Source organism: Maniola hyperantus, chromosome Z, assembly GCF_902806685.2.
Source record: "Maniola hyperantus chromosome Z, iAphHyp1.2, whole genome shotgun sequence".
NCBI lineage: Eukaryota > Metazoa > Arthropoda > Insecta > Lepidoptera > Nymphalidae > Maniola > Maniola hyperantus.
Genome location: NC_048564.1, coordinates 4,606,091 through 4,631,852, shown reverse-complemented (window position 1 = coordinate 4,631,852; position 25,762 = coordinate 4,606,091). Strand labels below are relative to the sequence as shown.

General features: G+C 37.2%; 2 protein-coding genes across 3 annotated transcripts in view; one reads left to right on the top strand and one right to left on the bottom strand.

Moving 5' to 3' along the window:
- Positions 1–25,762, bottom strand: part of LOC117995301 (uncharacterized) — a 52,710-nt gene that overhangs the window by 428 nt on the left and 26,520 nt on the right. For both annotated transcript variants that reach the window (XM_069509100.1, XM_034983295.2), the window contains exons 3-5: positions 14,757–14,891; positions 2,178–2,342; positions 263–437 (exon numbers count right to left, since the gene is read on the bottom strand). In XM_069509100.1, the coding sequence (XP_069365201.1) occupies positions 263–437; positions 2,178–2,342; positions 14,757–14,891 (475 nt within the window). The remainder of the gene's footprint in view (positions 1–262; positions 438–2,177; positions 2,343–14,756; positions 14,892–25,762) is intronic.
- Positions 18,198–23,887, top strand: LOC117995302 (uncharacterized). Its single transcript, XM_069509111.1, has 3 exons — positions 18,198–18,358; positions 21,309–21,437; positions 23,735–23,887. The coding sequence occupies exons 1-3, from the start codon at positions 18,207–18,209 to the stop codon at positions 23,823–23,825; spliced, it is 372 nt and encodes a 123-aa protein (XP_069365212.1). The 5' UTR covers positions 18,198–18,206; the 3' UTR covers positions 23,826–23,887.

Here is a 25,762-nt window from a genome sequence, read left to right as displayed (position 1 = left end):
AATATCTAGATCTGGCAAAAAGCGGTTATAGCCTAGTGGTTAAGATGTCGGCGCGTTGGGGGTTCGATCCGGGACAGAGGTTCGATCAAAAGTAACGATTTTAGTCCTTATTTTAAAGGTGAACCGTACTTTTGACACGACAGTTGACCAATAGACTTAAAATGGCCTGTGAAGAGTCATTTTGTACGGACTATAGTACTGATTAATCAGGATTAATCATTTTCAAATTGCAAATATTTAAACAAAAAAATGTGATACTCACATTAACATTGTTTGCATGCACTTTTTCCTCCTGTTCGTCACAAATCGGTATCTGATTTGTGATAGGCGGCGTCGGCGTGATGGGCTTCCCGCCCTTAATCAGGGAAACAATCTCATCCGCCTCGCGGCTCAGGTCGCCGTCTGGACGAAATGGGTTATCCCATCCGCTCTCAGTACTAGAATAGAGTATGACCATCATTATACATTTCAGAATACGTAATAAGTCAGTTACCATTATAATGGAGGCTAGAGGCGTGCGCGTTACGATTGATTGAATCTAAACCATTCTAAAGCCAAAAAAATGGTTTTGCCAGTGGATTGACTAATCCACTATAAGTACCCTATATTCGGATGAAGTTAATATAGCACTTTCTCTGTTTGGCTCTATCATTTTGTATGGGTATGTTACAGAGAGATAGCTATACTAACTTATTTGAATGAACGCTCTCTGTCTTTGTATGGGATTAGGTAGAGAAAGCGCTATATTAACTTCATTCCGCGGTAGGAGAGTTCCCCCAGTCAATATATGGATTAGATTTAAAATTTTGAAGCCAATTTCAGAGAATTTCAGGAAAAGAGTAGGTATCAGCAAAAATTGTCAGAATCCCATGTTAGTTCTAGGCATTGATTTAGTAAGGTTATACCGAACAAAAATCGCGTTCCACAAGCTAAAAAACCAATCATGCCACTGGACATCATGTTATAAGCAAAGGCTACAACAATTCGCCTCAAAATATTCTTGTTTTATTGTAAACCAATAATTCAACTATGTAGTACATTAATATTGTTGGTTCTAGATAAATATAAAATTAGGTATATCCAGCTTGCATCACAATACGTTAGCCTATAAAGCTACATTATTACAACTCTATGAAAAGCCTTACAATTTAATCAACAAATGCAGTTTTTATTGTGTCGCCTGAAGTGAGGTCACAATTTGTGTATATGTGTACATACAACAATACCTATACATGAGCAATGACTATGAGGCACAAAAGGCCCTATTTTAAATCAAATTTAAATCCACAATGGCACCAATTCTGTTGTCTTTCTGTAAATTCAATTTAGAGTATCTGCATTTTTTCTTTTTAATATTGCCAATAAAGGATGGAATATGAATTTTACATTTAAAGACTTATACATTACAAATTTAAACAATAGGCTCGCGACTGGCAATTAAAATCACTTGGTTTGATTGCTTAGAATGTCATTGGCTCTAAATTAAATTTAACATTGTCGAACTGTCTGTTTTTTTTTCAGATTACATTAGTAAGAAGAGGATGCGAACACTAAAAATTATTTGTGCTCAGTACCATTAGCTGTGATTTAAATTACACTGTGTACATGCTATGCTATGCTGCAGCGTCACATATCAATTAAGCATATTTAATGCTTAATTGATATGTGAGCCCTGAGCGTAAAGTCTTCAAGTAAGAAAACAGGCCTCAAGGCGTAATACTGTTAATTTATATGGACCAACGATCTTTACGTAGTATGCAATAGACCAAACAAGTATAATGTGAGTTGATATGGAGTTGATGGTTGACATATGAGTTGATTGGTTGATGGGAATTGATAAGTCAATATTACTATAAAACAACGGACAACATGCCTATAGTTTGATTGCTTGTGGTACACGACTTTTGTTCAGAATAGCCATAAATAAGGCTACAATTTCACCTGTAAGTTTTACTCACAGTAGTTTGAGCTGTGCGTTGATAGATCAGTCAGTCAGTCAGTCACCTTTTCCTTTTTTATATAATATAGATTTTGGATATTATTTGCATATGGACCTAATCATTCATCTAAGATATGGACGGTCTTGATTTGACAACTCAATTACATATGTGTGCTAACTTGAAAATTTGCACAAATGGCTCAGAGCTAGCTAGCTAATAATTAATAGATTTACATACCTGATTTGTCTATTATACATAGTGTGGTCTGCCATGTCGACGTTGACCGCTGCAGAGAGCAAATCTGCGTAGAGTATGTGCGACTCCGACTGCACCGGCGGCGGGGACAGACACTGCGGCCGCACCCCTTGGTAGAAGGACACGCGGACTTTGGAACGCTCCGAACTGAAACCGACAAAAAGACAAGTTGTACACTCTGCGTCGTATTCCTGCTGTATTCATCTCATACCCATTAAATCTATGTACATATCTATACTAATAAATAAAATTGAAGTGTCTGTCTGTAAATTCAAAATAACTAGCTAAAATTAAGCTCATATGGTTATTTGAACTGTGCCATAACTGAATTACATGTTTTTAAAATTTTTGTCTGTATGTCTGTCCGTCTGTCTAACAGTCTCTCTGTCTGTCGAGGACCCAACTCTTCAGCCCTGATGTTGTATGGAATTGGATTTTTAAATCGTGGTTATCCTACAGGGTTTTTAAAGAATCATGCATTTAAATGTTTTTACAGGTACCGAAATATCTTGCATCTCGGGGACGGGCTACTGCCAACTACGAATAGGCTACTTTTTGACCTGGAAAATCAAAAGTTCTCACGGGTTTTTAAAAACCTAAATCCATGCGGACGAAACCGCGGGCATCAGCTAGTTTCTTGACAGACAGGCAGACAGACAGACAACAAAGTGATCCTACAAGGGTTCCGTTTTTTCTTTTGAGGTATGGAACCCTAAAAATCAACAGTAAAATAAGAATGTACATACTTAATATATTAAACAATCAGTAAAAAAAACAAGAATAAAATACTTTCGCTTGCCAAAATTGAGATATAGTTCGTAAAAAATGACTCCTCACGCGCCATTTTAACTGTATGAGTCAACTGTCATATTAAAAGTACAGTTTACCTTTAAAATAAGTAATTTAAAATAGTAATATAAAATACTAAAATCGTAATTTTGACATGAAAATTGACACAAAGAGTTAAAATAGCGCGTGAGGAGTTAAATTTACGAGTTTTTTTTAATATTCATAATAAACATTACTTACTATGCATTTCAACTAAGAAGAGCACCACCATATTTGTATTTTTTTGTTGCTGGTGGCACGATTATGTGAGTTACCAAGCCATTGGTTTTCTCAGTTAAAATGCATCATAAACAAACAATACAATATCCTAATAGCCTAAACTAATAATTAGTAATGTGTAATCTGTCGATAAGTTAATTCAATAATGAATTCATAGTCCGTACAAAATGATTTCATGTCAAAAGTACACACCTATAAGAACCAAAAAATTTTACTTTTGACATAACAACTGACACGTAAAATTATAATGGTGCGTGAAAATTATTTTGTACGCATAATATCTTTAATTTGACCATAAGAAGTTAGTCAGGAAAGTCTACACAATTTTTGACATACTATGTAGAATAACTTATCGAAAGATTACAGATAGATTAATTAGTTTTTTTAAAGTAATTTCGATCATTACCAACATAATGTATTTGTCAAAAAGAAAACTTGCTAAGTAACTGTGGTAACTATTAATATTGATAGTTTGATTGTTAATTTTAGTCATATATCTAACCTAATCTTCATAATTTATAATTCAGAACTACTTGTCAAACAATTGATAGTAAATTATCGCTCTGCGTAGTTATGCAATCATGCCGTGCATTCATGGCGCATTAGCAAGCAAAACACATATTATGCATGTGTTAACTCGAAGGCAATTTAGCATCTCCTGTTCTTTTCATAGTAGATGACTGTTTGCCACCCACACCTTATTATCCTTAATATCAAATGCTATACCTACACTATACAGGCAAACTTAGTGTGGTTTTATTTTGTTCAACGACAAGTTATTTCTTGGCTGGTTGTCTGTTGGTCCATCGAATTGTTGTTAATTATTCTTTCAAATCTTTTTATGTGTAAACAAAAAGTATTACAGTACGCGGCCGAAAGTAATGTACATCGATATTTTCGAATGAGATAGCAGATTTGTAGACTGTTGTCCCTGTCATTGAGACCGACAAAACGTCACATAGGTATGAGTGACAGAGACTACGCTCTACAAAGACGAAATGTCATTCTAAAGGCCGATGTACATTACTTTCGGCAACGTACTGTACATAAGTTGGTAGGTGTGAAAGATATAAAAAACAATGATTTTCAATTAAAACTTTACAACAAAGATGACACATGACTTTAAAGTTTAAATATCAACAATAAAATGCAGTCAAGATGCAACAAAATTAACTTTTAAGAGATATAGGGGTTAAGGAAGGGTTATGACAAAACAATTGAAGAGGGAAATATCTTACATAATATCATTTAAACTTATACCAGAGCTTACTCAAACTCTAGATTTATTTGTACTTCACCTTTTAAATTCTTTTTTGTTTTTTAAATCCTAATATTTAATATAATAAATGTGAAAGTGTGGATGTTTGTTACTCAATCACGCAAAAACGGCTGAACGGATTCGGATGAAATTTGGAATGAAGATAGATTACACCCTGGACCAACACATAGGCTACGTTTTATCCCGGAAAATCAAAGAGTTCCCACGGGATTTTTATTAAACCAAATTCTACGCGGACGAAGTCGGGGGCATCAGCTAGTAAAATATCGAGAGTTTTTCTAAATACTTGTTCTTCTTATGCATAGACATATTATAGGTACATTGACTTGCATAGAATATGTGCATAAAATGCTATTCAGTGAAAGAACAACTTGTAGTTGTCATATGTAGTTGCGAGGCAGAGATCACACCCACACATATCCAAATGTAAGGTCATTCTTATAATGAATTCATGACATCAGGCAACTTTAAAGAGTTGATTGTATGATCTGAAATTGATGTAGGTACTTAATGTACCTACATCAATTACAGATAGTTTTACAGCTCTATACGACTGCCTACATATGAACATGGTCTATACATATTATGTAAATAAATATATAAGCGCTTGCTTATAAAAAATGAGGTCATATCATGGATCAGGACCTGTGATAATAATGGTACTAAAACTCTTGTTTTAAACAAATAGGTAAGTAAATACCAAATTTTTTCTATAATGACATAATTATATCTAACTAGCGACATAATATAATTTGCGTGGACTACTCAAATTTCAAACACCAATTAGGTATAATAATTATTAATATTTTACCCCCTTAGGGTTTAATTTTCAAAAATCCTTTCTTAGCTGATGTCTATGTCATAATAGCTATCAGCATGATCATGATGATTTCAGTCAGTCAATCAGTCAGTCAGCTCTTCCTTTTATAATGTTTTTTTATTGAATTACTTACATAGGTACAAAGCTATAATAATACCCCAATCAGTAAAACAGATTTTATATCTCGATTAAAAATGTGAATTTGTTCTAATATTTAGCAAAACAGGTAGGATCCGATATTTTCAAATGGAAAATAAGTACCTACCTATCATTGTTCAAAGCAATCATATTATCGAGTTTATAAGATAAGGTATTAAGAATGACACAATATTCGTCTCTTCAATAGTGATAAGAAATAGGAAATCAAAAATCATAGCAGAAAATAAGTAAAAATGCCGCTCAGCAACTGTTTCGTACCAATGATGACAGGGCGGTTCCTGGGTTACGACTTACGATCAGTGATAGTGGATATAATAATATAAATAAATAGAAGTTGCACATTTACCTACCGATTTTAATAAGTCGGTACGTGGTCAGACCTGACCTTGTGGCGCAAGTTGCATGATAGAAATAAAAGTAGTTTTATGTTTTTTAATTCAGTCCTCGTGACGTCACCCTGACCGAATTCTCGACACAATAAATTTCGCGAACATGTCAAGTTAAGTCGCCACAGCTTCGTTGAGATTGTCTCTACACCGCCGATAATGGGTGGGGCATTACCAAAAATAAATGTTTTTCATCAAATAACATGTTTATTCGGCTAGCCAATTCAGTGCGCAGCATAACAAGGATGACGCGAACAGTGAATTAGTAAATAACATACCTTACAAATTATTCACGATATAGAGTCGCCGCGATCACATTGAAACACGTAATCGGTAATCACTTTTTAAAAAGGTAACAGGCAATTACAGTACAAATTAAAAACAAAAAGCCCAATTTACGGGCTAGATTCACTCGGCGCTTCACAACAGAGAACAGTTCCACTGCGTTCACAACATCGATCTCGGAAGTAGCGGTCGCGCGCGGCCGTGGCGAATGGAAGCGGGCGGAGCACATTCGTTTCGTGTATTCGTGCCAACCTAGTGACGTACTTGCCATTCACGAACACGATTCACGATTCTCGATTCTCGCTGTATCTCGATAACTTTAATCGGGTAACTTTGATATGAATAAATCGATGATGAGCGCTCTATTTCTGTATAAATACGAATTATAATAAAACCCTTTACTCTATATTATCAAGAGTTAAAGAAACCATGTTTTGTAAGTACCTAATGTTGGATAAATTTGGGCAAGTAATCAAACTACTAAGTCGAAATCTACTTTTCTTTTTTTAAGCGCGTCTATGCGGTCTACATTTACATACCTACCGAGTTTTCAAAAGATTTAATAGATAGGTACCTACCTACCTACTGTACTAAGAATTGAACTAGGTTTTCTTGAATTAAGTAGGTATTTGGTGACACAAGAATATATTATTTTAACTCTAATAACCAACATTAGTTAGGTACATTTTTGGTAGGTACCTACCTGCGAAAGTCTTAACCATCCATACCTACTTGTAGTAGGTACTTATAGGTACAGTACGTGGCCAAAAGTAATGTACATCGGCCTTTAGATGATATTTTGGCTTTGTAGAGCGTTGTCTCTGTCACTCATTTCTATGACGTTTTGTCGGTCGTAACGACAGGGACAACGCTCTACAAATCTGCCATCTCCTTATAAAGATCGATGAACATTACTTTCTGTGTGTTACGAGTGTCTGTCTCTCCGTCTGTCTGCTAGCTTTTTACGGCCCAGTCCCAGTTTGGTAGGTACCTACCTAGTTAGATTTTGAGAGACAACTCGTAATGATTGATTTTGGTTGGATGAATCTATGTGTTCAATCACTTTAATTAAATACATCTTGCATTTCCAAGACGAGTCCAAGACCTATCACCTAGGCACAGAGTAGACCTAGATAGAGAGTTAGAGTAAAGCAAGTAGAGTACCTATTATGCTACTCTTACAGTGCGACAAGACTTTTTTGGCACTTGAATGACATTGACAGGGGGGCGCTGTTGGAGAACAAAGGCTTAGGCTGAAATTTATAGAGCGCACTATGACTTTGCTCAGACTTAAGATTGAGTTAAAACGAGACAGATTTATGTGAGAGATAGTTCTGTCTCGTTTTAACTCTGAGCTAAGTCAGAGTGCGCTCTATGTTAGACTATTAGGAGACACGTCTTGACGACAACGTTACCTAGTTCCAATTTTCGCCACGCGCCAAAAGAGCATTGTCGCACTGTACTCTATCTTGGACGTTCCTTGAACCGGAGCTTTCGTCGCTGATTAAAATCTTGGTCGTTACAATAAGAAATATTACCTAGTTTTTACATCCATGGGCATAACACAAAAACTTTCACTTTGATTTACTTAGGCAGGTAATTAGGGTTCCGTACCCAAAACACATGACTAGATGAACCCTATTAATGCCACTCTGCTGTTTGTCTGTCTGTCTGTCCGCGTGTCACGCTCACGTGTCTCCAGCTTGTTATTGTAAGTACCTATTTGGTGTAGAACGTTGACTCAGTAGGTACCGAATATTGAATTATAAATTCAATTAAATTATTTTTCAGAGGCTCACTTATATTAAAAAATAGCCTAAATAAAGCCGCAAAAACTCGTAAGGCATATGTAGGATCTCTGGCGATGTTTTGCCTCACCATGAAAGCAAGTCATAGGTATTCAATTGCTTAAAACCTTTAAAACGCACATAGGTAGGTACTAGTGATGTAACGAATGTCACATTATGGATATTCGCGAATTTTCAGTTAGGTAAATGGCTTTTTCTCAAAACTTCCATTCCATTCCACGTTCCACGAAATTATGGTTGATTCCATGTTCCACGAAAGTAGGTCCAAATGATAAAGAGAAAACTGATAATGTGATTACGATTACTTTTTATTACATTAAATAACATTAGAAATTAATGGATTTTGTTTTATCAACCAACTATTCCAACAATATTTATTTTGTATTCGCAAAACATTCGCAGTAATTTCGCGGAATGCGAATATGCAAAAATATGCGATTATCCGCGAATGCGAATGTGAATATTCGTGACATCACTAATAGGTACTTACCTACCTAACTCCGAAAAGTTAGTGAACGGGATCAAGCCCCCGACTCCCCTATCACGGCACTTACACAAAATACGCAAGGCAGTACAAGCCGGCGGAAATATCTGGAACCTAGCTTAGTGACGTCATGCAACACGCTCGCGTTGGCACCGGTACTGGATAGGCGAAAACGGGCGAGCTGCAGGGAAGCGCGAGGCGAAGCGCATTCCAGCGAGGTGCGCAGATATTTCCGCCAGCTTGTATTTTAGGTGTCTGCACTCTCACGTCATCTTCCGCGCGCGCGTGCGGGAAAGAACCTGACCTTGCTAATTGCTTCACCGATGAGTAATCGCATCGCGCAGCTAGCGAGGTCATCAAAATGATATTCATTTACTTACCTAATAGCCGTTTAAAAAAATCGATCGAGTACGAGTCGGACTCGCACTCGAGGGGTTCCGTAAAATCGTACAAGAAATAACACTTATTTTTTTTTACTTTTATGTCAGCTAAATGCCTAATTGAAATTTTTATTATTTGTTATTACAGCGGCAATAGAAATACACATTTTGTGAAATTTCAACTCTTTACCTAGGTATTACGGCTCACGAGATACAGCCCACCAACAGACAGACCGACTAACAGACGGATGAAGGGACGGCCATTTCGACCTGTCGCGTTAATAATGTTTTTTGAAATCATTTCAAAAAGGTTGGGCAAAATTTAGGTAGTTAGATAATTAATACTGGGTATTTACTTTTTTTACAGTATTAATAGGTACTGAAATGTCTAAGCAGCTGTCGCAGTCGCAACATACGGGGCCCTTTTTAGGGTTCCGTACCTCAAAAGGAAAAACGGAACCCTTATAGGATCACTTTGTTGTCTGTCTGTCCGTCTGTCTGTCAAGAAACCTACAGGGTACTTCCCGTTGACCTAGAATCATGAAATTTGGTAGGTAGGTGGGTCTTATAGCTGGTATTAGGGGAAAAATCTGAAAACCGTGAATTTGTGGTTACATCACACAAAAAAATTAAATTGTGGTCATAAACTAATATATAGTATTTTCAATTTCGTAGTAAGATAACTATATCAAGTGGGGTATTATATGAAAGGGCTTCACCTGTGCATTCTAAAACAGATTTTTATTTATTTTTATGCATCATAGTTTTTGAATTATCGTGCAAAATGACGAAAAAAATAAGACGGTGCAGTACGGAACCCTCATTGCGCGAGCCTGATTCGCACTTGGCCGGTTTTTTGATATAGAACTCTAAAAACGAACCCTTTGTGAATATTATATTCAATATTTAAAATATTATCTACATTCTCCAATGCAACGCTGGTTGGTGTGCAAATAAAAGAACGTACGTACATAGAGAACCTACGTCATTAATTTTTCCGTGTGGGTTTTGTTAGGGCTCCGTGGATAACAAGGTATAGAACTACTGTTATAGTGTCGTCTATTCTGTTCGTCTTCTGTCTGTGCTTCATCGCCATTTTTAATTTTGTTTTTTATTTAATTGGTGCCTACTTTCTACTTGCTATTTTAGAAAATTAATTAAAAAGATATCTTCTCTAATTCTATGTATACCTACCTAGTAGAAGTTACAGTATGACTTGTTAAGTTATTACATAAATACCTACCAGTTAAGTAACTGCGGTCAACGTGTTTGCAGCAGAGCCAGAGGCGCACTTAAGTTTGTATAAAGAATTAGTGATAATTTTTTATTAGAATGTTGGGCCTTTATAGAGTCATTGCTATACACAATTAATGAACCTATTGTTTGATTCAGAAAACGTAAAACGGTAAGTGTATTGGTAGATTTATCGTTTTTTGCTTAGGTTGGTGGGTAGTTAGGTATATACCTTATATTATTTTGTATTTTCGTACGAAATCGTGAATGTAAATGGAAGCCAGCGCGTTCCATGAACTTGGTTTATAATAGCTGCCAGAAGTGTTCAACCCGTTGCGTTACGTCGTTTGATAAATAAAATATGACTAAAATTTGGACATTTGTAATATACTTTAAAAAAGTTACGGCGACGCTAAAAACCCGCTACTTTTATGACTGGTATTACGATTTGCCCAGCTCTCAGAAAAAGACCGTATACAATTGACCTCTACCATTGAGTTAAATGCCATAGTCATAGAGTCAATAAGTAAATGTAACGCATATGATGCAAGACATTATGCTGAGCTGTTCTATGCTGTAAACCCATTTGGGGTGGTGTCACAGATGAAAATGTTACATTTGTACTTTGTTTCTATCTGTGACACCAACAATAAATAAATGCATTTTCTTTCTTTCGTATTTCTAAATAGGCAAATTTTGACTTTGACACCAATGATATCAGAATCCATACTAATACTACTTAATATTATCTATTATGTAAAAGTGTGTCTGTCTGTCATCTTTTCACGGACTATCCGTTTAACGGGTTTTCATGAAATCAGGTACAGAGGTAAGCTACCTTTCCCGCATAGGATTAAAATTCATCCTCATGGTTGCGGAGTGCGGATGTCTTTATTTGTTACGAAAATAGTAGAGGCGGACAGTCTAGGTTTTATTTCCACACATTAGAAAAAGTTCCCACGCGATTTTATATAAAAATAAATCTACATCATCATCGTCAGTATCACGGGCATCATCTAAAACCTAAATAACTACGGGGGCTCGATTGGGGTAGAATAACAGCTACAATGTCACAATTGCAATCACCTCTGATTGGTTGACGCTCGCTCACTATTGGCTACTATCATTGACGTATTACAAGAGACCTATGTCCAGCAGTGGACGTCTATTGATTGATGATGATGATTGACGTATTTATGCATTGTTGCAACAAGAACAGCATATATTCAGCCAGTCACAACAATTGCGATTGTAATAATGATTGATGCAGGTTTTACGGAATCGACCTGCAGAAGTTTTGATTGTCATTACGCCGCGTGGCGCCGCCGTGGCGCCATAACTGTTAAAACTGTTCAGGGGGCGCCACTACCTCTAGTAATATCGCACTCTCTGACCTCTACTATCGCGGACTGTGGAGTCGTAAAAGTGGTAACACGGCAATAACGTGTTCCAGCACTACGCTAACCTCACTTAAAAAGTCTTGCCCAATAAAGGCTTTGCAACGTTGTTTGTGTAACAATTAATTAGGTAGGTAGGGTAGGTAGTAGGTAAGTAGATCGAAAATCAATTTTCCTTTATATAGGTATTAGGTACTAAGTATAGTATACGCAACAGGTCGACATGGCAATCGGGATGGGGACGCCCCGCACACCCGCACAGCCCTCGCGCTAACCCGGTGCGGGCGAGCGCGGGTGACATGCGGGTGTGCGGGGTGTCCCCGCCTCATACCCCAATTGCCATCTCAACCTGTCGCGCACTATAGGTACTAGCGGTTACCCGCGTCTTCAATTTCAGATTTCAAATTTTCCCATTGTAAACTTACTCACTCATTTAATTACCATACTTATCTTAATCTTATTAGGGACTATATTAGGACAGACAGGCATACAGACAGACAGACAGACAACAAAGTGATCCTATAAGGTTTTCGATTTTCCTTTCGAGGTACGGAACCCTAAAAAGTTGCCTGTGAGGAACGCAAGCTATCTCTGATTGATTGAAGGATGAACCAACAAACCAATAAACCAAGAAAAAAACACACGTCTTTCGCTTCATAATATCAACTATGACCTCATCCACTACATTCCTCCTACGTCAGTGGTCTCATCAGTGGCGTGCACAGGAATTCAAGCCAGGGTATGTATTTAGGTATGAACTTGTTTTACCGCAGGTTATAATGAAAAAGTAAGCATTGATTTCTTACAATGAGGGTAAGCAGTGCGTTTATGCTTCTATGAGCTGCACGCCACTGGGTCTCATCTATGTCTAAAGAGAAATAAGGAAATTTAAGCTCGACAGTCACGAACTAGTCATTGTATTAGACCTAAAAAAGATTAATTTCCCCGTCGTAACAAAGCCTGACCTCGTGACCGATCGCCTGACTACATTTTAGAGGAAGAGAGGAGGGGATAAGGTCACCCCTTTCATTAGAAAAGAAATTAAAAACTAAAATAGAAAAGAAAAACACCCATATTCACAATCTACACTAATGGACTAAGGGTGAGATCTTTAGAGCGCACTCTGACTTTGCTTAGACTTAAGACAGAGTTAAAACTAGACAGGTACATATCTCTCACATAAATCTGTCTCGTTCTAACTCAATCTAATGTTTGAGCAAAGTCAAAGTACGCTCTATAGATCTCAGCCTAAGAGCCAGCGCGTGCCAGACCTTCGTTATTTTATAAAAGCTGAAAGTTTCTCTGCCTATTGTCCCCAACACAGGGAGGAACGATCAGTGACTATGAAGTTTGGATCATGGTGGCTTTGGGAGAAAACAGGTAATAAAGCTGTAAAAAATCTTACGTAAAGTATAAAGTCTAATTTTTTTATATTTTCTTCGGAATACGTCATGCATTGCCAAACACTTAGTATGGTGGCAACCCCCTGCCAGACACCCTTAAAGTTTAATACATTGTTCAAGTTTAAGGGTGTCTGGCAGAAGATTGCAACAGACATACAGACAGACAGACAACGAAGTGATCCTATAAGATAAGGGTTCCTTTTTTCCTTTTGAGGTACGGAACCCTAATAAAAAGAAGACTAAGATAATATTGCAAAATACATCTAAGGGCATGTTTCACCACCGCCAGATAAATTATTCAGATATTGATGTATTCCCAATACAAAAACTGTCATAACGTCAAATTTATTCGTTAGATAAAGTTTATCTGGTAGTTGTGAAACAGGCCCTTACTCTATTCTTTTAAAAATAAAAGCGAATACTAAAAAATAACAAAAAGCATCAACATTTAAAGTATAAATAGTAATTTTCGGGAATGCCACATCTAGAACTTACTAGGAGACAGCTAACCTAAGGCTGGGTCCACATTGGGTCGCCACCAGTGGCGTGCACAGGTTTGAAGCCAGGGTAGGCATTGGTTAGCTAGGAACCTGTTTATTGGCAGGTCATATTGAAAAATATGCATTGAGCTATTACAACTGGGGTAAGCAGTGCATTTATGCCTCTATGACCTGCACGCCCCTGGTCGCCACGGATAATAACATATTATTGTTAGAGGTAATCTGATAAAATAATAACGCTATAAGGTTATAGTTCGCGACAGGTCGACAATCACACAGACACAGCCCCTACGCAAATCCGGTGCTGGATATCAAGAACTATTTCTTGATATCCCGCTCCGGATTTCAAGTCAATTTATTAATATAAAAAATAAAAAAAATCTAAGCTTATAAAAAAAATTCTTCACATATTCAGATTTTCAAGAATTTTTTTATAGCTTTCATCGGAAACGGTAATTTATTTGTCTGTATTTTTAGGGTTCCGTACCTCAAAAGGAAAAACGGAACCCTTATAGGATCACTTTAGAAAAATCTGAAAACCGTGAATTTAGGGTTAGATCACACAAAATAATTAAATTGTGGTCATAAACTAATAATTAGTATTTTCAACTTTCAAAGTGAGTGACTATATCAAGTGGGGTATCATAATATGAAAGGTCTTCACCTGTACATTCTAAAACCGATTTTTATTTATTTTTATGCATCATAGTTTTTGAATTATCGTGCAAAATCTCGAAAAAATACGACTGTAGTACGGAACCCTCATTGCGCGAGCCTGACTCGCACTTGGCCGTTTTTTTTATTAACTTACAATTTCCAAGAACGTCATGAATTGTTTTTTAATATTAGTAAGTACCATAATAATTTATTTTTAAAACGATATAATGTGATCTTTTGTGCATTGCAATCTCTCTCTCGGTACAATAAATAAATCTATCCTTCTTACATTTTTGCTAATAATAATTCGTCATAGAACTGGACCTTAATTTACGTAACACATGCCTTCTCGAAAATAATATCAATATGGACCCAGCCTAACTCTTGAGGTACGCTACACGGGCAATTGAAATTCCGCAATTCCAGGTTATGACGTCACGAGCACATGAATCAATTGACTGCAATACCCAGCAATACCTGAAAACTTCAGCAAAGTTATGCGAAATAATTGCTCCAGATTGGTCCATACGTTGCCGAGCAACAATTGCTTAAAACATTGCCCGTGTAAGCGCACCATTAGTGCTCGTGATTCGTGTTGCAAGCTGATCTCAGTCCCCTGATGAAAGCACAAAAACATAAGAGAATTCGCCAATTCGCATTAGTGAAAATAAATAAAACATACTCATAAAGAACAAAACGTACTCGTCTTCGACGGGCGTATACGGGAATGCGGTTTCTTGGAACTTCGGAGGCGGGCTGCTCTCGGGCTCCTCCTGTAGGGGACTCTCGTAGATGAGGGTCTCTACCATCGACCCTTTGGAGCTCCCGAACGATACCCTGCAAGATAATCATGTATTAGTCATACAAATAAATTACTAACTTCGAATTAACTCTCTACTCAGTACTTTAAAAACCTAAATCCATAAGGACGAAGTCACGGGCATCAGCTAGTTTGAAATAAAACGTATTACTTGTCTAATATGTCACCTACTTTACAAAGCTTGCCCGCGTGAAATACGCTACCTATATATACGATAATATAGCTTTTATATAAATCTCTGTGTTACTAATTTTATACATACCTACAGCCAAAGCAAACAACGTGGCATTATGTAAACTCAATTAACCGAGAAACGTTTGCTGGTTTGCAACTACAAACTACAACTAGGTGGGTACCTATATTATAATAATAAAAGCAAAGTTCGTGTTCGAAACGCCAAGAGTTCAAAGGTATACCTTAATCGATCCTTAATGCCACGTTTAGGGCACTTACATACGCTTTGATAAATGCCATAATCGACTTTCACGTTTCATGTTAGGTATTTGATATTTCCTATTCTTGTTTTGGTCCCCATGCTCAACAAAAGACCCTCGCGCCTCTCCGCTATTTCCATGCTTCACATTAAAAAAAATGGAGTAGTTTGACTATGTCGTTGATATCATACCTATTTAATGCAACGGAACAAAATTATAAGTAAGTCAAATCACTGATTTTTTTTAAATCCTTCATCACTTTAGTAGGTATACATCACATCACAGTAATATTATAAAGTCGAAAGTTTATACATATGTGTTAGATACTCTTTTACGCAAAAACTACTGGACAGATTTGTCTGAAATTTGGAATGGAGATATAATATTATAGGTAACCAGAATTAATACATAGGCTACTTTTTATTATACAACGCCTGTAGTCATATGTATTCCCTTTGTATGGTGGAAAACCTAGTTCCGTATAATCCTTTACCTATCATCATGACCAACCCATCGCCGCCCGGCTCACTACAGAGCACGGGTCTCCTCTCAGTGAGAAGGGTTTTGGCCATAGTCTGGCCATGTGTGGATTGGTAGACTTCACACGCCTTTGAAAACATTATGGAGAACTCTCAGGCAAGCAGGTTTCCTCACGATGTTATCTTTCACCGTTAAAGCAAGTTATACTTATTTAATTACTAAAAAAGCATATAACTCTGAAAAGTTGGTGAGTGCCCGGGATCGAACCCCCGACCTTGGATTAGAAGGCGGACTTCCATTAGGCAATTCTAATACCTACCAATACCTATAGGTACTTAGAAGTAATACCCACCTCTACTTACTTAGATACCGCCAAATTATTTTAATAGACACAATAATTTGATACCTTACTAGGAATTGACACCGTGAGAATTTTTCTGTAGCGGCGGTATTGAAACTTGAGGCGGAACAAGAACTATTCAAGAAGTGACGCGGCGTGGCGTAAAAATAAATTGTATTCCTACATAGGTACTATAGTGAACAAGCACGTACAAGCCCGTGACATCAAAATATTATTGTCGTTATAAGTCGAGCAAATTGCTATTGCGCTGGAACCATATCTCATTAACTTCGAAATGCATCTTGCTTTGAAAATGCCCTTCATTTTCAAAAAGATGTCATTTCGAAGTTACACAAACGTCGTGAGGAAACCTGCATGCCTGAGAGTTCTTCATAATGTTCTCAAAGATGTGTGAAGTCTGCAAATCCGTACTTAGCCAGCATGGTAGACTATGGCCAAAACGCTTCTTATTCTAGGAGGAGACCCGTACTATGTAGCAAGCCGGCGATGCGTTGATCACGATGACGAGGTAGGTTATTAATTGCCGTCCAAAGCCCCCTTAAGTGCCTGACAACGAAAGTCTTCGAATAAGTATTGGATTTTGCCAATGATGTTTTGTGGCCTTATTGACCTTATGGGTCTGATAAGAAAGCTCAGAGAAACCCCCTTGTGTTTTGTGGAAATCATTGATTGAAATAATTGAAACCTATGTCCACCAGTTGCAGTGGTGACGAGGTAGATATAATATGTCCTTATGGTAGTAATAAAGCTCTTCATATTATGACCACTCACGTGACCACTGTATACCCTATACCACCTTTTTCCTTAAAAATATCGACAAAGTCAATGACATCAAATCACTGAGATGGACATAATAATTCACGCTTGAAAAGGTGTGCCAATAGAGTTATTAAGTACTAAAGTGCTATACAAAATTACAGTTATTTTTTGTACCGATTCAAAGCGCCCCGCCGCGCCGAGCGTACCGGGAATTAAAATTGTCACTTTGTGTCAAATGGTCTTCGCGTTGACATATTCTGGTGACAGATATCTCATCACTAACATATTTTAGTTCCGAGCACGTTCGCATGATGCTCTATGCCTGGTATCAGCGCCAAATTGCGAAAACCGCGAAAACCTAGTCACTTTAAAAAACAGGTCGGCAATCGCAGGTCCAGTGTGCCTACGTCTTGTATAAGTAGAGGTCAGTGCCTCACAAAATGACGAAGATTTTGTGACATTTTTGGCAAAAGTTCATGTTTTGAATATTATTTCAGATTATTTCTTTGATTTTTGGGACATGTAAGAAAGACGCTCAGAGTGAATTATTATACAAAGTGTATTTAAACTACCTACGTTTTTTTTGGAAATATACCAACTTTATAAGTGTAGCTTGTTTATAAAAGGTATTTCTTGTTGACTTCAATTTTATTTTGGTAGTTTAATCCATAGTGCTTATCACGTGCCATTTTAACTCTTCTTGCGGATTAAAAAATAAATAAAAAAGTACAAATAGTGCTATATCTTGTGCGATGATACGAAACCCTTCTTGTGCGAGTCCAGCTCTCACTTGAGCGATTTTTTTTAATTTTATGGTATCGTCCAAACCCTTAACAATTAGACATTGATTTCTAAATACATAGAGGTGAGCTCGATCCGAAGTGCAACTGTTATTAATCGCATACTTTCTAATCAACCTACTTTAATTTTATAAGGTAGTGCACGCGGCGCCTAAAGTTTTGTACTTATTGCATTTCCGTATCGGTCGGAAGCTGCTTAATATTCTTTGTTGTGTTTGCCCCACTTGGCCGTAACTGATGTTGGATCCCCTGGTGATCTATTCAATCAAATATACTATTCATTGAAATACCTCGGAACAAATTTCCATTGGTCATATTATTATAAACTCTTGGCATCGTCATCATCATCATTATCAATCTATAGACGGTCGCGCGTCAATTCATCGATCGAAATTATATTTTATAAAATTTATAAAGCCACGCTGCGCTTTGCGGCAGATTTGAAGACGCCCTAATACTCAACGTTAATTGGACTTATTCATTTTGTTGTCACTAGTAATGGCGAAAGAGTTGGCCGTGACAAGATATGATCCAAACACGGAGGCGTTTCAAATGCGCGCGCAATGGAAGAAGGTGGAAAACTGCAAGATGCAATGGGCCGAGCGTTGGAGCTGGTTGCTAGATGAAAGAAAGCAAGTCTCTTTTATTCCGTTCCCGCCAGAATTTTTTAACTTGTAAGGGGGTCGCGTCTCCAAAAAGGTTGTAAAGCACCTGTCTGTCATGCTAGCTCAGTGCAGATTGGCAGACTTCACACATAGTTGAGAACATTATGGAAAACTCTCCGGCAATCGGCATACCTACAGGTTTCCTCACAATGTTTTCCTTCACCATTAAAGCAAGTAATATGTATTTCTTAAAACGCATATAACAATGAAAAGTTAGAGGTTCTAAACGCCGAGTTTGAATCCCGGACCTCCCAAACAAGAGACTGACGTAACCACTAAACTATCACCGGCGTTTATTGCCCGTGGTACCTACTACCAATCCATATCTTTGCTACTACTCCAGTAGTAAGCAGTAACACAGGAAATTAAAAAAATCTTGTGTCACTAGTCAATAATTAAAATACATGCAATCACAAATCTTTCAAAAGCTAACCTTTGACCCTAAGGCTTAAACGTAAAAAAAATAATAAACCTACTAAATCAGACATTAAATATAATATAAAACAATACCAACTTAGATTTACTTTTATCCTTCTGTATTTTAATTATTTATTATTATTAGGTAAATAAAAAAGTAAAGTTCCATAAAGTTCAAGCTTTAATACACGTATAGTGGTTGGATGCCGAATTCTATGGCGTTACTAAATATTTTAGCGCCTTATTTTTTGTTGTCTTGATGTTGCTATAATATCTAAATATCTTGTTATTTATTGGTTGAATTTATATTGCATCATCATCACCATCATGATCAACACATCGCCGGCTCACGACAGAGCACGGGTCTCCTCTCAGAGTGAGAAGGGTTTTGGCCATAGTCTACCACGCTGGCCATTTGCGGATTGGTAGACTTCACACACCCTTTGAGAACATTATGGAAAACTCTCAGGCATGCAGGTTTCCTCATGATGTGTTTCTTCACCGTTAAAGCAAGTGATATTTAATTGATTAAAACTCACATAAATTCGAAAAGTAAGAGGTGCGTGCCCGGGATCGAACCTCCGACCTCCGATTAGAAGGCGGACGTCCGAACTAGGCTATCACAGCTATATTGTATAGTAGTATTGAACTCTTTAATCGCCTCGAACTCGCACTTGGCCAGTACTTTTACTTTACCTTGTTATCATGAACTAGCTGTTACATACTTGCGTTTACTTTACGTCCGCATGAGCTTTTTGGTTTCCGAATGGTGTGATTCGTCCTAATAGAGCGGCAATACAAGTAAAGTGCGCGAATTTGCGGAGTCAGAAGTAGGGGTGTAGAACGTAGGGTGCGAACTGAGAAAGGGGACGAAATAAGTAATATATTTACGAGTAGCGTTGCCAGGCATCCGGATAAAGCCGGACACCGTCAGGCTTTTTGATTTCGTTTGCGGCCAAAATAGACGGTGTCCGGCCTGTCCAGCTTATTAAAAATATATAGCTTGTAAATTTCACATGCAACTTTATTTTCACGGATGCGGATCGGATGAGTGCGTGATTGCTTAACCGCCCTAAAGTCCTAGTCAGATTTTTTTCTTAGCACACGTTGACATTTTCATGTAAAAGTTAAAGCGTGTCAGAAGCAACAAACCACTTTGTAAACTTTAGACCGCCCTCACTCCCTACAAATTCGCTTCCAAAGTGCGGTTAACTTACCCTTACACTCGCAATGCAGTATCGATGTGAGTCCATAAAAAACGCGTGGACTGCGCGTGCGAAAGCGCCTATAGTTTTGGTACCTATTTGGGTATTAATAGGTCTAAACCATAAAACCGCTACGTCAGAGAAGATAAATAATGTGCTGCGGAAATTATAATCACATAAAGCAGGCAGTTTCGCTCGAAACCAATGTCAAATTATTACAACAGCCGCCTACCTACGCAACTTCGCCCATGACTAATAAAATTCACATAAAATTGAGTGGATTTTATTTACAAAATAAACCTTGAATGTATCTGGTGGACGAAATTTCGCGCGTGGATTCAATAAGTAGGGACCTAAATTAATCACTAACCACGACTCATAAGTCATAACAAAGGTTACCGAATTATAAGAGCAACTACAATGTAGAGTTACGTTAGTACTATTTTATATTCTGTGGTAGAGTTCAGTTCACTACACTACACTAAGTAGGTATATATTTATTCTTGCTTAAAAGCTTTCTGGAGCTAGAATTGAATTCACGTTACTTTATTTTATGACGCTTACTACATTTTTGTAGGTACTTATTTATATTTTACCAATTCAACAGCTTGAAAAAAGTTAGTTACTTTAAACAATCAATACCCATATTATAAATGCGAAAGTGTGTTTGTTTGTTGGTTTATTGGTTTGTTAGTTTGTCCTTCAATCACGTTGCAACGGATTGACGTGATTTTTGGCATGGATATAGTGACCTGGAGAGTGACATAGGCTACTTTTTATCCCGGAAAATGAAAGAGTTCCATCGGGATTTTTAAAAACCTAAATCCACACGAACAAAGTCGCGGGCATCAGCTAGTAAAGAATAGTATTGAGATAGTTCAACTAACAATCCATAAGTATTTAATTATTTCAATACTTAATAGCGTCACAGTGAACTAATGTACTCGACGATGTTTGATAAATCAAATAGCAGTAGTGTCATAGATTCTTTCGTTGTCTCTGCTACTTGACAAAGGTTCAAACGTTCCTTTGAATTTACAGAAGTTTTTGCAGGGTTGTCACATAAGAGTTTTAAACAATTTCTTTAAGTCCTCACATCTCCCACGGGTATCACGCCACGAGGCTCATCGATCCTCCTATAACCTCAGCCGAGATGACATTACGTAACATCTTGTAGCTATATTAAGAACTGCCAATACCTGTAATGTTAACTTTTTCAACGCGTGGACGTAGATACTATCGAGTATTGATTGTTCTAATTATAAACGCTATACCTTATGTTATTTTTATATTTCTTACAGAATAGCGCAAAGGGAGGCGGATGCGGTTCGTCAGGAGACGGCCGCTATTTTGCCACATGTCATGGGAAAGTCGGAATTACAGAAATCATTGAAGCCGGTGCCTGTAACATCAACAGGCATTATCGGATGGCTCGCCGCCAAGTTTGTGATCATTTTTATCAAAGACAACTGATAAACAGATGCCCGCGACTTTGACATCGTAATAGAATACTTACTATCAACATTTCAATCACTACATACCATAAAACCGAGTTCCCTTCGTCGCGTCTGTCTGTCTGTACCCTGACTGTTTAACCTGTATTTTCAAAAGTTCGCGATGTACTTATTGCAAATAAAATATCTGACTGAAGCTAGAGGTCAACGAGTGTTGCGTTATGCGTAGTTCCGCGGAGTAAATGCCGCGTCGTAGGCGGGGCATTGAACCCTTGTTTTGCACGCTATACATTGCGGTTTTGAAAAATATTAGGTAAATCACTAAAACTACAAGTAGGTATAAGTTATTGGCATTGGATTGCGTTTACGTAGTATAATAATGTTTAATCACTGTATTTGCTAGCGTTCTAATTATACCCTGTAAGTCTGCGTTTCGGCTTTGGACTAAGCAAATCGAACATTTTGTAAAATAGCTCTTATCAAATCTGTTAATACCTAAGGTTACTTTGGGTAGGTATGCTTCTAGTTTAATATGCGTGCAAAGCCTTGGTCAGTCGTTAGTTCACAATAATTAATTCATCGCTTTGTTTACGACGCCTCGGTTTAACTACTTCCCATAAATCTTTACCGATTTATATCACTGGACAGCCGCCATTTTGATAGATAGAAATCTTTGTTTAGTTTTATGTGTGACCTTGCTCTTTCTAATTCTTACAACAAAACAGCTGATGATCTCTAAATGGCTATTTTCATTGAACATAGTTCAGAAGATGCCAATTAAACCTAGTCTCGAATACTAGTAAGAAAAAAAAAAATACGGCATTCAAATATGTATAGTGCGCGATAGGTCAAGATGGCAAGCGGGACGCCTCGCACACCTGCACGTCACCCCCGCTATCCCGCACCGGGTTAGCGCGGGTGACGTGCGGGTGTGCGGGGCGTTACCACATCGATTGTCATCTTGACCTGTCGCTTACTATAAGTCACAAGTCATTCATGTTTAAAGATACTATTAGGTATTAGGTACCTACTTTCGTTAAACTTTTTTCACTAGTTCACTCTAGACCAAATGTCTACCTAATGATAGACGTTGTGTCAGATTTGGAGGGATATATACCTATCATGTTTAAAATAAACACGCGTTCAAGCCTTGATAAAGTTTTTTTTGTGTAAAGGCCTTTTTTGTGTAAAGACTGTTTAATTTATAGTAGATACCTACATTATTAAATTGGAATTTATGTATTGTGTTATCGGGCAACATGCGGTAGGCAATAAAAGCTTTAATTCAATTAAAAAGCACTTACGGACTTTTATGCCCACAATGCATATTGCACAATCACAATCAAGTATTTCAGTTGGTAGCATGTAGGTACCTACCTATTGTAATATATTATAATTTGCATGTATGTTATTGCATTTTAAATAATAAATCTGTCCATTGTTGGTACTAATCTACATAAACAAGCAAAAAGCATTTTAAGGCTAAGGCATCTTCGACTTAGCGTTTTCCCATTGGCACTAGATGTGGTTCGCTTTCTGGCGTATCCCAACTCAAATTCGGCCATTTCTCACAACGGAGCTTATGATACTGTACCTGGCCACCGATTCCTTGGACAGCCGAGTTCTAGTCCAAGGACAGCGTGCGATGTTGAAGCATCTGTTACCGAAACCACAAAGTTAGGTTAGCAACCTAACTTTGTGGTTTCCGTGTTAGATAACCATCATCTATGATCTTACCTTCTTTTATTGTTATGTTTTTATGGTTATAAGTTATAACTTCTTGGGGTTGGGCATTGAACTGCAGTAATAAAATGATGTGATGTTTTGTAAAGAGGTTGGTTTGGGAGGTCTGTATGGGGCTAGAATTCATTATTAAAGAGCATAATTTTAAAAAAATTGTTTTTTCGCTATTTTTAATACAATTAATAATATATTACCATCACGCCGTACGGAGGGTGATTAATGACGTCACAAGGCGTAAACGACTAATATTTTTCAATGTTTTAACATAAAAAATATTTTCCCGCAGAAATTACCTACTCTATTTTTATGTTAAAAAATGTGAGAATATTTGTCGTTTATGCATTATAACGTCATTATTCACCTTCCGTAAGCGTGACGTTAATGTTAAAAATAAATAAAAATCATAATTTTTTTAATTATTCTCTTTAATGAATTATAGGCCCCATAAACCACCGCTATACAAAATATCACATCATTTTATTACTACAGTCTTGGACTACAACCCTATTTCATCCATGTTTATGTTGGTTGTTATTTTCCAGGCCAGATTGCCAACTAGAGATATATACATCTTGGATTACGAAGATTCCACACCGACTTCCGAATGCATGGGACAACAAGAACTATGTGTGAGAGGGGCTTTGACCTGTCGCTATCAGATATTGACACCCTGCTAATTAAACGTTTTAATCTCGCACGTTTGTTTTGATTGTTCAGTCTCGTTTATCATGTATCTAAATAGCTAGCTGATTCATCCCAGTTTCGCAAGGATTTTTTAGACTAATAGAATAAAACACTCGTCTTAATATATAAAAAGAAAAGACTGACTGATCTATCAACGCACAGCTCAAACTACTTAACGGATCGGGCTGATGCAAGTCAAAGTCAAAGTCAAGTCAAAGTCAAATGATTTATTCAAAATAGGTAATAAATTACTCTTATTGATGGTCTGGTATGGTGTTACTTACAAACTTAAAGCTAAAGCTACGATGCATGCTGATAGCTATTATGACGTAGGCATCTGCTAAGAAAGGATTTTTGAAGGGGTGAAATAAGGGTTTGAAATTTGTGTAGTCCACACGGACGAACTCGCGAGCATAAGCTAGTAGTTTTATAAAAACGTTCCTCGTAAATAAAGTAAAAAAGTTACGAGGGTGAAAACATATTGGAATCCACATTGAAGTAGAGCTCGATTGTGGGCCTTGCATGGAAAATGCATCAAATGGCTCTATTTTACTACCTATTCATTAAAACCTGTTAACACAAACCACGGCCATTCTTTCTACTTCCAATTGTATAGACTAATGACGTCGTCAATTAGCAAACATTACCGTTTATTGTCTAACAACAATGTAACAACATCGGTAAATGATGACTTGAGTCAGCGTGAACTGCTCTAGATTTTGTCACCGACAACGGGACAAGTTTCGTGGAGAAAATTACATAAAGCCATGTCTTTTCCATGGTCTATTTATTTGAGCGACCTAGTATATAGATACTGAGAAAATTTAGTCGCATTTGACTGGCCAGAGATAAGTCACTGGAGCCTCAATGCTTAACTCTCATTCACAATGCATGTTACAGTTTGTTGGCTCTAATCAGCCCCTCACAAACTATGAAGTCGTTAGGTAGGTACTAGATAGACACTATTTTTTGAATCATAGGTAGGTAGGTACGTTAAATTTGTCTTATTGAATGATGGTTTATGTATAATCTACCGATTACAATTCACCGGAATCTTCTATTCATGTAAATATATAAAAGGAAAGGTGACTGATTGATTGACTGATTTATCAACGCACAGCTCAAACTACTGGACGGATCGGGCTGTGGCATGCAGCTACTATTATGACGTAGCATCCGTTAAGAATAGATTTTTGAAAATTCAACCCCCAAAGGGGTGAAATAGGGGTTTGAAATTTGTGTAGTCCACGCGGACGAAGTCGCGAGCATAAGCTAGTAATATATAATATTATAATAAAGTTGATGTGTCTGTCTGTGATTTCAAAATAGTACAACTTGCATTTTATTGGACTCAGGCGATTTTGATTTTCGAAGGCATTGGAGGGCTTTGCAAAAAGAGATCTCGGCCTTAGATCACTCTTTGATTCTAGGATACGTTGTTACGTTTTATCCTAGGAAAGTTATTTTTTCCTCTTTCTACGTGAACTTAATAAACCTAGACGCAGCGTTGGAAGACCCTCCACTAGGTTTGTCGTTTACGCCTTGTGACGTCATTCATCGCTTTTGGTACAGCGTGACGTTAGTAATTAATTATTTCAAAAATAAATGAAAATTATGTTTTTTTTAATTATTCTCTTTGATAATGGGTTTTAACCACATAAAATGCCGCTATACAAAAAATCACGTCATTTTATTACTAAATACAGTCCAAGACCCTATTCGTGATACTCAAAATTCAAAATCCAAATAATTTATTCAAAATAGGAACCTACTAAATCACTCTTTTTGATTGTCAGTTGTTAGATTTGCAAGATATAGTGGTGATAATTATTACGCAAACTTAAAACTACTTTTTCTACAAGCCTTGTGCGATGCACCAGAAGATC

Coding starts and splice junctions, on each gene's coding strand:
- LOC117995302 (XM_069509111.1), top strand. CDS start 18,207: ATGGCGAAAGAGTTGGCCGTGACAAGATATGATCCAAACACGGAGGCG. Junction 18,359..21,308: donor AAGCAAGTCTCTTTTATTCC/GTTCCCGCCAGA, acceptor AATAGCGCAAAG/GGAGGCGGATGCGGTTCGTC. Junction 21,438..23,734: donor ATCGGATGGCTCGCCGCCAA/GTTTGTGATCAT, acceptor GTTATTTTCCAG/GCCAGATTGCCAACTAGAGA.